This window comes from Erinaceus europaeus, chromosome 7 (assembly GCF_950295315.1).
Source record: "Erinaceus europaeus chromosome 7, mEriEur2.1, whole genome shotgun sequence".
In the NCBI taxonomy this organism is placed as follows: Eukaryota; Metazoa; Chordata; class Mammalia; order Eulipotyphla; family Erinaceidae; genus Erinaceus; species Erinaceus europaeus.
This window is the reverse complement of record NC_080168.1, coordinates 45,017,164-45,030,226: the sequence shown is the minus strand read 5'-3', so window position 1 is coordinate 45,030,226 and position 13,063 is coordinate 45,017,164. Positions and strand designations below refer to the sequence as shown.

The window sequence follows — 13,063 nt, the reverse complement described above, 5'->3', positions numbered from 1 at the left end:
AAGGGCAACAAAAGGGAATAAATAAAAATAAAAAATATTTTTAAAATGTAAAAAAAAAATCATGTCGGGAAAAAAGAACATTCCGAAGTAGTAACAGGTGTAGATGTGACTTAGAAAGAGAAGACAGGACCACAGAAAAAAAAAAAAATAGGCAAATACATAAAAATATATTTATAGAAATAAGTCAATCCACAGAACTCTGGTGATGGGAACAGTGTAGAATTATACTCCTGTTATCTCATAATTTTGTAAATAAATATTAAATCACTAATAAATTTTAAAAAATTAAGTCTTAGACTAGAGAGATAAGAATAGCGGTTATGCAAAATAACTTTCATGTCTGAGGCACCAAAGGTCCCAGGTTCAACCCCTAGCACCACCAAATGGCAGAGCTGAGCAGTGTTCTGGTAAAATAATAATGAACAGGAGGAGGAGGAGGAAGAGACAGGAAGGGGAGGAGTGGGAGGAGGTTGTCTACTAGAGCGCATAGGTTACAATGCACAAGGACCCAAGTTCAAGCCCCTGGTGCCCATTTACATGGGGAAGCTTGAGTGGTCAAATAGTGCTGCATTTCCTTCTCCACCCCCCCCCATTTCCCCCTTCCCTCTCAATTTGTCTCTCTTTTAAAAAATATTTTATTTACTTAATGGACAGTGTTGTATGTTTTACATTGGGTTCTAGTTCTCCCCCACCAAGAGAATTGGATCAGTCCTGTTAATTTCGCGGGCCGCTTGGCCCCGCCCCTAGGAACCCCCGCGAGAAGGTTCCAGAGTTCCAGTGTGGAAGAGTTGCAGAGTTCTAGAGTTCCTGAGTTACAGAAGAAGAGAGAGTGTTTGCGCCGCCGCAAAGAGACAGCAGAGTTCTGCTTGGTCATTAGTTTGTCTTAGTTTATGAATCGTTGTTCCTGAATAAAGAAATACAGCTTCCCTGCCCAGCCGTTGTCTCCGTCTCTGTTACCGGCCCGTGAAGCTAGCCCGGCCAGCTAGAGCCGCCGAAATTTTAACAACAGGACAGAGACAGAAATTGAGAGGGAAACAGGAGGGAGGCCTACAGCACAGCTTCCCCTTGCAGGTAGGGCACAGGGTTTCAAACTCAGGTCCTTGCACACAGTGACATGTGCACTCAACCAGGTATGCTACCACCTGGCCCCATCAATTTATCTCTATCCAAACTAAAAAAAAAAGTGTATATATACATACATATACATATACATGTATATGTTTTGTGGCCTCAAGCATGAGGGTCTGTGTTGGATCTCTCCCCCTTTCTTTCGTAAATAAATAAGTCTTTTTAAAAATTATCAATTGAAGTAAAAAGGTCTTGCAGCTTGGGAAGTAACAGAATGGAAAAGCTCTGGACTCTGAAGCATGAAGTACTGAGTTCAGTCCCTGAAAACACATGAGCCAGAATTATACTGGAGTGCTCTTTTCTCTCTCAATAAGAAATAAATGAATCTTAAAAACAAAAAGCAAACCTTCAAAAAACTAAGTTTTGGATAGTATACTTTCTTCGTCATGGGCAAAACCCAGGTTCAAGCCCAGCCCCGAAATCACCAAAGAAGTTATGGGGCTGAGATGTTTTTCTGTCCATCTATTGAGGCCAGGTGGTAGTGCACCTGGTTGAGAGCACTTGTTCATCCAAGGACCCAGGTTCAAACCCCCCCCCCCCCCCGTTCCCACCTGCAGGGGGAGAGCTTAACAAGTGATGAAGCAGTGCTGCAAGTGTGTGTGGGTCTCTCTTCTTCTTCCTACCTCCCCTTCCCTCACAATTTCTCTCTGTGCTATCAAGTAAATAAATACATATTTTTAAAAAGAAGAGAAGGGAGCCGGGTGGTGGTGCAGCAGGCAAAGACCGGCCTAAGGATCCTGGTTCAAGCCGCAGGTTCCCCACCTGCAGGGGAGTGGCTTCACAGGCGGTGAAGGTCTGCAGGTGTCTATCTCCCCACCCCCACCCTATCTTCCGCTCCTCTCTCCATTTCTCTCTGCCCTATCCAACAACGACAGCAATAACAACAATGATGATAAAACAACAAGGACAACAAAGGGGGGGGACCATGTAAATAAACATAAATATAATGATAGAGAAGAAAAAAAAAACAGAAAAGACAGAAAAGAAAAAGACTTCATGATGGAAACTATGAAGTTTGGGAGGAGGGTACGTTTGAACTAAATATATGTATGTAGACAAAGGAAGAGTTCTTCCAGTAGACATCTAGACCACTATCAGAAAAGATTTCTTGCCTCTTTTCAGAGTATCTAAAGCCTACACGTCTATTTTGTTTTACCAGAATTTCTTTAGTAACTGCCTAAGTGGTCTTTCCCTTCTCTCAACCTTAGTCTTAGCTAAGGCTTTCATTAATTTTTTCAGAGGTATTTATTTATGGGGAAGGAGATAGGGAAGTGAGAGAGGGAACCAGAGCATCATTCTGGCATATATAATGCTGGGGGTTGAAGTAGAGACTGTATGCTTGTGAGTTTGAAATTTTGTATCTTTTATTGGGTGGTAGTTAGTTATAAGTAACTGTCAAATCTAACCTAAGTGAAATATAATATATGTCTATAACATCCATGGACAATGCAAAGTGGGAAACTCCAGAAGGAATTATGAGTAGAGCAGAAACATTCAGGATGAAACACGGGAGTGGGTGGGAAAAGAGACTAGAGTAATAACAGTGGCCAGACTGTGTGTGGAAAGCCTTATAAATAGAATGAAGGCTGCAGGTTGTCCTAAGAGCAGAAACATTCTAACCAAGGGGCAACAAGACCATATTTATGCACCATCTGCAGAGTAGAAAACTGGAGTAAGAACAAGTCAGAAACTTACAAGCAAGAGAGATGACAGTGCTTGGATGGACAGTGAGAGTAAAGTTTCAGACTTGAGACACTTTGCCAGCAGAAACCTTAAGATGGGGTGATGAAATGGATGAAAAAAGCCAGGAAAAGGAGCAGTTATGTCTGAACTGGAAAACTGCAATCGTGGTAGTGCTCCCTCAGGCAAGACATAAATCATTAATTTAGGCTTATTCCCTTAGCTTCCTGGAAAAGCAATCCAGCCAGTAGTTAAAGATAACCCTTGAAGTCAGACCACCAGACCCCAAATCCCACATCAACCTGAGTCTGTTACTTAATCTCTCCAGGCCTTAAAAATCTCCCCTGGAGAAATAGGCTACAAAATCTCCTCTGGGGAAATAGGCTACAAATAGTGTTTATGTTGGAGGATTAAGTATTGTAATTCATTTTAAACTAAACCTAGATTGGCACATAACAAGTATCCTGGAGTTAAAATACAGTTTTGAGTTTCCCTTTCTGTTCTTCTTTCTCCACTTCTATTTGAGTGGAATCATCCCATACTCAGCTTTATCTTTCTGACTTAGCTCACTTAACATAATTTCTTCTAGCTCCATCCTTAAAATGGGTCAGAGAGGGTGGGTTCATTGTTCTTAATAGCTGTGTAGTATTCCATTGTGTATATATACCATAGCTTTCTCAGCCACTGATGCAGCTTTCTGGTCCTTTTTCCAGCCATACCACCATCTCCCCAGACAATAACTTGGATCCACCTGCATATCAGATTTCAGGCTCAGGGAAAAAAAAAAAAAAAGAAAAAGAAACTAGTAAAAAGAAAATAACTAAAATATGCCTACTAGCTATCTACAAAACGGAAACACCCCCTCACCCCCACCAACTCTTCATCTGCACTATTCCAGCCTTTAGGTCCATGATTGGTCAACAATTTGGCTTTGTAATGTTAACTCTCTTTTCAGCCACCAGGTTCCAGATGCTAGCTAGCATCATGCCAACCAGACTTCCCTGGACAGACAACCAATGTGTCCTGGAGCTCCAACTCCCCAGAAACCCACCCCACTAGGGAAAGAGAGAGGCAGACTGGGAGTATAGCTCTATCAATCAATGCCCATGTTCAGTGGGGAAGCAATTACAGAAGCCAGGCCTTCCACCTTCTACACCCCACAATGACCTTGGGTCCATACTCCCAGAGGGCTAAAGAATAGGAAAGCCATCAAGGGAGGGGATGGGATACGGAGTTCTGGGAGTGGGAACTGTGTGGAGTTGTACCCCTCTTGTCCTATGGTTTTGTCAGTGTTTCATTTTTATAAATAAATATCCAGTTTTGTCTGATGATGATCTAGAACATACTGCAGCTACTCACAGACTCAATCTGTGGACTGACTGGATCTCACTCCCTCAAAATGATTATAATGGAGCTCAGACACCAGCTGACCCATAGATGATGCCACTCTCCAGCAGTTAGCATCTCATTGCTCCTGAACAAAGTCCAATACCCTTGGGGCCAGGAATATAGCTCCGAGGTAGAGTCATAATCTCCACATTTATGAGGCCCTGGGTTCCACGGTTAGGCTTAAAAAGGGGGAGGGGGGAAAGTAGGGGTAGATAGCATAATGGTTATGAAAAGACTCTCTCATGCCTGAGTCCCTAAAGACCCAGGTTCAATCCCCTGTACCACCATATACAACAGCAGCTGAGCAGCGGCTCTGGTTAAAAAGAAAAAAGAAAAAAAGCCAAGCTCCTCCAGATGTCTAGTAAAATCTGGTGAGGTAGCTCACTGGGTATAGCATGTGCTTTGCCAAGCTTACCACCCCAGATCCAAACCCTGGCAACTACAGGGTAGTGGAGGTGCTGTGATGTCTGGCTCTACCGGAATAAAAATGGGGCCTGGAAAAGTGGAAGCCCCAGAGTAGAGATCCCGTGACTGAAACAAAACAGAAAAAAGACTTTTCCTAATACGATCTTTATCTTTCCTGCTATATTTTTCTTCATGTCCGCCTTACTAAGATTATGGTATTGTCAAATAGTTCTAATAGGTTTCAAATACTGTTTACCTGAAATCTCACTTTTTTCCCCCCAGAACACTGCTTAGCTTCTGCTTAGGCTGGTGCTGGGGATTGAACCTAGGACCCTGAAGACCCAGGCATGAAACTCATTTTGCATAGACCTTATGCTGTCTTCCAGAACCCACCCCCACCCCCACCCCCAGGCCTTCTTTTGTTCTAGGTTTTTGTTGCTGTTGTGGTTTTCAACCAGAGAAAACCAAAGTGCACGTGCTGCCAGGGACCCCACTCAGGGGTCGTGTTGGAGCCGCTTTATCCACCAGGGGGCGCCCCTCCTGCAAGGCGCCCATTTCTCCAGCTCACACCCCGCGTCCCCGGGCCGCGGGGACCCAGAAACCACAGCAGGTCCTGCAGAAAGTCCGGTTACAGCTGAACCGGACGGCAAGGGAACGCAGCACAGTGGTTCTGCAAAGAGACTTTCAAGCCCGAGGCTCCAAGGTCCCAGGTTCAATCCCCAGCAACACCTAAAGCCGAAGCTGAGCGGTGCTCTGGGGGTAAAATAAAAATAGGGTGTGTGGCGGGGGAAGACAACACACTGGTGATGCAAAAGACTCTCATGCCTGAGGCTCCAAACGCCCAAATTCAATCCCTCGCACCTTACTAAGCAGTGCTCTGTTAGAAATAGTAGAAATTTAAAATTAAAACCTGAAGCACCACGCCGAGTAAAGTTTCCGGGTGTCAGGGAGCTCGCAGCACGCGCGGCTTCAGTGTGACTAAGGCCCCGCAAGCAACCCCCCAAGAGCCCCCGCCCCAACGCGCATACACAGGGATCCCGGAAGGCCCCCGCCCCCCACACGCCGCACCCCGCCGCAGCGGGCAGCTCTCGGGGTCCACTCAGGCGACACTCGCCGCGCACTTCTGGGCATGCGCAGAAGCTGAGGCCCGCCCCCGCGCCCCGAAAGAGCCATCGTGGCAACGCCTCTAAGCTAAGGATGCGCGCCGGCCCCTTCCGCTGCCCGCGTGCGCGTCCGCTGTCACCACCTCACCTCTACAGTCGGGATGGGCGCCGCCAGCTGCTCGGGGGTTAACGTCCCAAACTCCTCGGCAAGCACGTCCATTGCTGCTCACGACGAAGGAAGATGTCAGCAAAGCTCATCCACGCTCACGACGAAGGAAGATGTCAGCAAAGCTCATCGACCCTCGCCGTCCCAAGCAAACTGCTACACCCGCGCGAGCCGTGCGCAGTGGTTTAAAGCGTCCCCTCCCTGCAGGTGGGGCACAACAGAAAGGTTCCGCCTGTTCCCAGTTCGCCCGAACCTGCGGGGAACCCGGATGTGGTTGAGGCCGAGCTGGGAAACTGCTCCCTCTGGCGACTCTCCGATGTCTTGCGGGAGAATCTTAAATCCCAGTGACCTGTTTCATTGCCAAGTGTGCCAGAACTGAGACCAGTGGTGAAAAAAATATATAAAATGTTTAGCCAAGTGGGAAAGTAATATGTGGCATGGAGAGAGGCTGAGTCAACTAGGGGCTCGTTGATTAAAAGAGAACAGGGGAAAAGGGGACATACCTGAGCTGAGTTCTGAGTACCCATTTATTGGGGAAACTGAGGATCCTTCCTAGCCGACTGAATCCACATGGATCCCAGTCACTTTCAAAGCCAGCAACAAGCAGACATCAGGCTCAACCTGACGCTGTTGACTGGCTACGGAAGAAGGGCAAACACTAGAAGAAGTAGTTCTGAAAGCTTCAGGGGATCCTCCATGTGCCAGGTGCCCACACTCTGTCCAGCCTTGAAACAGACTTTCCTGCACCTTCACCCGTGCCACGATCTTGGGGAAGAAGTATAGTCACCTCCACTTTGACAGCTGAGGACACAGATTTTGGGGGTGGAAGTTGAGCTCAGGCAAAAATTAGTAGTCATGGCCCTTTTGAATATACCTGAAATACCTCCTAGTTTCTTCCAACATGAAGACTCCAAATCTCATTTGCCATACTCTTACCTTTAGGTTCCTGATTATTATTAATTATTATGATTATTATTAATTATTATTTTGTTGAGCCTGTTGCTGGGGCTCGGTGCCTGCACTGTGAATCCACTGCTCCTGGAGGCCATTTTTCCCATTTAGTTGCCCTTGTTGGCATTATTGTTATTGTTGCCATTGATGATTTTGTTGTTGGATAGGACAGAGAGAAATTGAGAGAGGAGGGGAGCGGGGGGGGGGGGGGGGGGGAGGGGGGAGATAGACACCTGCAAACCTGCTTCACCACTTGTGAAGCGACCCTACTGCAGGTGGGGAGCGGAGGGCTCCAACCGGGATCCTTAAGCGGGTCCTTGGGCTTTGGGCCACATGCGCTTAACCCGCTGCGCTACTGCCTAGCCCGCTGGTTCCTGATTATTAAACAATTTGTCCTGATTTTTATTATACTGCTTTTCAACTACCAACTTACAAATACTACCATGACACCAACCTGACTTCCCTGGGCAGACGACCTCACCACTGTCCTGGAACCCCACATCCCCAGAGCCTTGCCCCACTGGGGAAAGATAAGAACAAACTGGGGGTGTGGATCCACTTGTCAGTGCCCATGTCCATCCGAGAAGCATTACAGAAACCAGAACTCCTACTTTCTGCTCCCTACGAAGATCTTTGGTGGGGGGGGGGGGGGGGGGCTGGGCGGTAGTATACCATGTTAAGTGCACATAGTGCAAAAGGCAGGATCCCTGTTTGAGCGTTTGGCTCCCCACCTGCAGGGTGGGTAGATACACAAGCGGTGAAGCAGGTATGCAGGTGTCTGTCTTTCTCTCCCCCTCTCTGTCTTCCCCTCTTCTCTCAATTTCTCTTTGTCCTATCCAGCAACAGCAGCAGCAGCAACAACAATAGGAGAAAATGGCCTCCATGGGCCTCCATGGTGCAGGCACCCAGATCCAGAGACAATCCTGGAGGGAAAGAAAGAAAGAAAGAAAAAAAGAAAGAGATCAGATCTTTGGTCCATATTCCCAGACAGATAAAAATTAGGGAAGCTTCCCATGAAGGAGATGGGATATGGAACTCTGGTGGTGGGAATTGTATGTAATTATGTGCCTTCTTATCCCACAGTCTTGTCGATCATTATTAAATCACTAATTAAAAAAAATGCCAAGCATAGTTGGAACTTATTTCCATTGTATCTGACCACAGACCCTGTTGTGAATCACTCTACTGTGATGTCCACACTGAGTGGATGGGGGTGGCAGAGAAGCTTTCAAGGAGAGAAAACCAGGCTGCATGATGGCAGGATGGCTTCTGGTGACAGTGACAAAATTGGGCAACCAAGTGTTTCTCCCATAGAGCCAGTAAGAAGGTGTATACAGAGAACACTAGAAAGATTCCTTGCATCTGAGTTGCTGTAGTTGGTGTTTATGCTGTGGTAAAATGTGTGTGTGTGTGAGTGTGTGTGTGTGTGTGTGTGTGTGTGTGTGTGTGTGTATTCATTACTTTGCAACTTTAAAAAATATTTTTAAAATATCTTAGTCATTTTGAATAGAAATTGAGAAGGGAAGGGGAAGTAGGGGAAGAGAGAGAGAGAGAGAGAAAGAGACACCTGCAGCCCTGCTTCACCCCTGGAAAAGCTTTTCTTCCTGCAGATGGAAACCAGAAGCTTAAACCAAGTCCTTGAGCACTATAGTGTGTGTGCTCAGTTGGGCGTGCTATGGCCTGGCCCATAATTTAATTATATATGCAGAGAGAGAAAAAGAGACATCACAGCAGTAAAACTTCTGCAGTGTGTTAAAGACCTGGTTGGCACACATAGCAAAGCAGCATACTATCCAAGTGAACTACTCCACCAACTCTGGTCAAAATTTAGATCTTTGAGAGACACAAAGACAGTTGAGACAAAAAGACATCCTCTCTTCACAACCTGGGTGCATTCAGACTGGGGGGTAAATATGTGTGCTCCTGGTGTCTGTACCTGCCAAAATTCATAACAGAACTAGAGAAGTCTAGAACAATGTTAGAGAAAGAATGAGGGCTGTTAAGGTCAGGGCTCAGACAGAGGGTAGATAGCATAATGGTTATCCAAACAGACTCTCATGCCTGATGCTCCAAAGCCCCAGGTTCAATCCCCTGCACCACCATAAGCCAGAGCTGAACAGTGCTCTGGTAAGTAAATAAATAAATAAAAGGTCAGGGCACAAGGAGAGTCCTTGAAGTCTCGCATCACTCAAACAGCAAAGGGAGGGTAAACGTGGACAGAAATATTTAGATTCTGTAATCCGAGGGGGTTCTTCATTTGGAGCAAGCAGGCATGGTTTGAAACCTCAGGCTTCTTGCTTTGCTCACAGATCTTTCTCTGAAGTCTTTGTTTCATGTGTCTGTCAGAACTGCTAGGATCAGGAAACTGTCAAAGACAGCCATGTGAGGGAGCCCAAGACCTGCCCCAACCAGCAGGGCGGTGAACAGGGGCTAGGAACCTAAAAGACCTGGAATGAAAGGGACACGAGACACGAAAGAACGACAGCAAGACAAGTTTCTGATCAAGCTGCCAAATTTTATTGTGTTCACAGGCATTATAAGGCTTTGGGGAAGGAGAGGGAATGCTGGAGGGGGAGGAGGAGGGGGAGCAAACTTCAAAGCGGAATGTTCCTTGCAACAAATGGCCGAAACCATGTTTGTTACCACAACTGTGTGTTGACTCACTTGATTACTGATAAATGGTTTACCTGAGGGGAAATGGCCTGCCCAGGGGGGAATTAACACTTGTCTCGAGGGATTCCATTGTTTCAAAGCTTATCATCTATCAAGCAGAGAAATGGCTCCTGGCAAAGACCCTTGTCATAAAACTTACTGCAGAAGAGGTAGAGAGACTTACGGTAAATAGGCCCATTATATTCTCTGAGGTGAATTTTTTTTTTTCATAGTTTACTTCATTCATTAGACATGAAAGAGAGTTTCACAAGACTCATACAGAGAAAGAGATAAGCCAAAGCACCACTCTGGTACATGTGTTGCCAGGAGTAAAACCTGGAAACTCACATATGCAAATCCACTCTGCCAGATGAGTTATTTCCCCCAACCACTCCCTGGTTTTTTTGTTTGTTTGTTTGTGTGTATGTTTTTTTTTTTTTTTTTGTTAATCAAGATGCACCAAAAGGAACAGGCAGTAGGAGCCAGGCAGTAGCTCACCTGTTAGAACACACACATTACAAAAGAGCAGGCCGTAATGGGGAGCATAAACAGGCATTTCACAACACCTTGCCACTGAGAAATAATCTTGATCAGATGGTCTAAGGAAATTAATATATCAAGGAGTTAAGAGTATTCAAGGGTTAGACTGTAGGTTCAGATGTATCTATGAACGCTGTGGCCTTTGATAACTTGTTGAGTTTCACTGCACATCTGTAAATAATGGTAAAGCTTGCCTCTTAGAATTTTGTGCAGTTATAAGACATGGCTCATATAAACTGCTTAGGGTAGTTCTTGCCATATGGTAAGTGCTTGATGGCTATTACTATTGCTGTTACATTCTGAAGAAAATTATATTCAGATTCTACACCAAGCCTGCAAGTGCAGCTGCTAGGAGAGAGTCCTGGGCTTCCTTTGTTGATTATCAAGTCAAACAATAAATCCCTAGGCCCCTTTGCCTTGAAATCTGAAAAAGACTAATACAGTAAAGCTTGGAAATGAAAAGTAGCCTACAGAGCCAGATGATTGTGCACTCAGTTGAGCATATATGTTACCAAGCACAAGGACCCAGGTTCAAGCCCCTGATCCCCACCTGCAAGGGGGAAGCTTGAGTGGTGAAGCAATGCTGCAGGAATCTATTCTTTCCTTCTCCCTCCTTTTCTCTGCCTGTCTCCCCTTCCCCCTCTCAATTTCTCTCTGTCCTATGTCCTATTAATATATATATATATATATATATATATATATTTTTTTTTTTTGCATATAGTTGCTGGGGCTTGGTGCTGGCACTACAAATCCACTTCTCCTGGTGGCCATTCCCCCCCCCCATCATTTTATCCAGTAGGACAAATAAAAATTGAGAGGAGAGGGAAGATAGAGAGGGAGAGAGAAAGATAAGACACCTGCAGACTTGCTTCACTGTGAAGTGTCCTTCCTGCAGGTGGGGAGCAGGAGCTTGAACCCAGGTCCTTGAAGATAGTACTATGAGTGCTGCCCAGGCCCAATAAATAAATGTTTTTAAAATTAAAAAAGAAACCCACTTTTCAAAAATGGGAACAAAAGGGTACTGATTGACAAGAGAAACATACTTTTTAAAAGGCTGATTAAATCATGAAAGATTAAGTCACACTGATTACCAAATAAAAAGAGGACACACTGGGTTTTGTCACTATCCTTTGAAGTTGACATCAAGGGCAATAACTGCAGCCTTTTGCATACTCTTGGTTTTCTCTGTCAGTGACAATTTGGAGCTTAATGAACCATGCCTCTGATGCGATATGACAGTTTTTGCTCTGATGTTGCTATGTGCTTGATCATCACATCTCACAATACTAAAAGCTTGAAGCTTGAGAGAGATTTAGGGCTAATAAATCACAGTTTTAAGAATGTGCCTTGGCTACATTATGGTCTAGGGTTTGCAGGAAAAACTGAATTGTTTTATTTCATTTGATTCTTACAGTATCTCTGCAAGGAAGGCCAAGTAGTAAGGCAAACTGGTGAAAAATAGGAAATAGAGGTTTGGGGGGAAGAACTTGAGTCAGCATACCTAGCAAGTAGTGGAAATGAATTCAGACCCAGGTGCTGTAGTTATTTCAACAAAGGGGATGGAAGTTGAGTCCCTGAATAGCTATAGAAGCCATCCCCTCTCTCCCAGCAGCCTATCCCTCGAGTTTGAACAATAATTTGATAAATAGAGTGGTATGAGGACACTAGTTCAGACTTTCATCTCCAATAAAGATTAACTTTATGTGACTATGACCTTCCCTGAATCACATTCTGATGTATTTTGCAGAGGCAATGCTGGAAAGAATGACCCCCTCACACATTTCTCACATGCCAGTTGTAAAGACCTCATGAATGACCTTCCTAGTGGATCTACTCACCGCCCCCCCCCCCCCCCCCCCCGCCACTTCTGCCCCTCAACATACTTTTCCCATTTAGGATAAACTGCTCGCTGGGTGACATAAGTGAGACTTAGGAGCCGAATTAACTACTCCCTTGTCCTTTTTCCTGCAAATTGAGCCTGAACACTTGACCTGAAGTCTTCCAACTAGAATGCGGGTAGATAGCATAATGGTTATGTAAAGTGACTCTCATGCCTGAGGCTCCAAAGTCCTAGGTTCAATCCTCTATACCACCATAAGCCAGAGCTGAGCAGTATACTGGAAAAAAAAAAAGTCTTAAATCTTAAGATCTGGGACTTTTAAATCCTGAGCAAATAAAGCCAAGAAGCAAAATCAGTATAGACATCAATATCTGAAGCCACAGTATTGATTCCAGCCTGCAATTTACATTTCTCTAGTTCTTATCCTCTTATCAAGCTTGATTCCACAGATTAAGCAAACTCCATAAGGAAATAAATATCTGTCCAACAACAGATGAGTGGCTGAGCAAGTTGTGGTATATATACACAATGGAATACTACTCAGCTGTAAAAAATGGTGACTTCACCGTTTTCAGCCGATCTTGGATGGACCTTGAAAAATTCATGTTAAGTGAAATAAATCAGAAACAGGATGAATATGGGATGATCTCACTCTCAGGCAGAAGTTGAAAAACAAGATCAGAAAAGAAAACACAAGTAGAAACTGAAATGGAATTGGCATATCGCACCAAAGTAAAAGTCTCTGGGGTGGGTGGGTGGGGAGAATACAGGTCCATGAAGGATGATAGAGGACCTAGTGGGGGTTGTATTGTTACATGGGAAACTGGGGAATGTTATGCCTGTACAAACTATTGTATTTACTGTTAAATGTAAAACATTAATTCCCCAATAAAGAAATAAAATTTAAAAAAGGAAAAAAAAAAGGAAATAAATACCTATCCTATAAACTCTCTTTCTGGTGGTTGGTGTCATGGCTCAGCTAGTAGGGAGAAAGACTTGCATGCCTAAGTCTCCCCAGTATGATCCCCTGCATCAGATGTGTTAAAACACTCTACGGAATAAAAATTCCCCCTAGGAAATAAAAAATTAAAAACTCCCTTCCTGCCTCAGTTAGCCTACTTCTATCGCTTGTACCCTTGTGTGTTCATACACACAACACAGAGGAACACTGTAGCACATGCCCCTTTCTAGGACAATCCTTCCATAACA

At 44.8% G+C, this 13,063-nt stretch overlaps 1 protein-coding gene across 1 annotated transcript in view; it reads right to left on the bottom strand.

The window, feature by feature from the left end:
• Nucleotides 1-6,120, bottom strand: part of POLR3B (RNA polymerase III subunit B) — a 133,685-nt gene extending 127,565 nt beyond the window's left edge. The window contains exon 1 of the mRNA XM_060194341.1: nt 5,854-6,120. Within this exon, the coding sequence (XP_060050324.1) occupies nt 5,854-5,925 (72 nt within the window). The 5' untranslated portion in view covers nt 5,926-6,120. The remainder of the gene's footprint in view (nt 1-5,853) is intronic.
• Nucleotides 6,121-13,063: the final 6,943 nt, after the last annotated feature.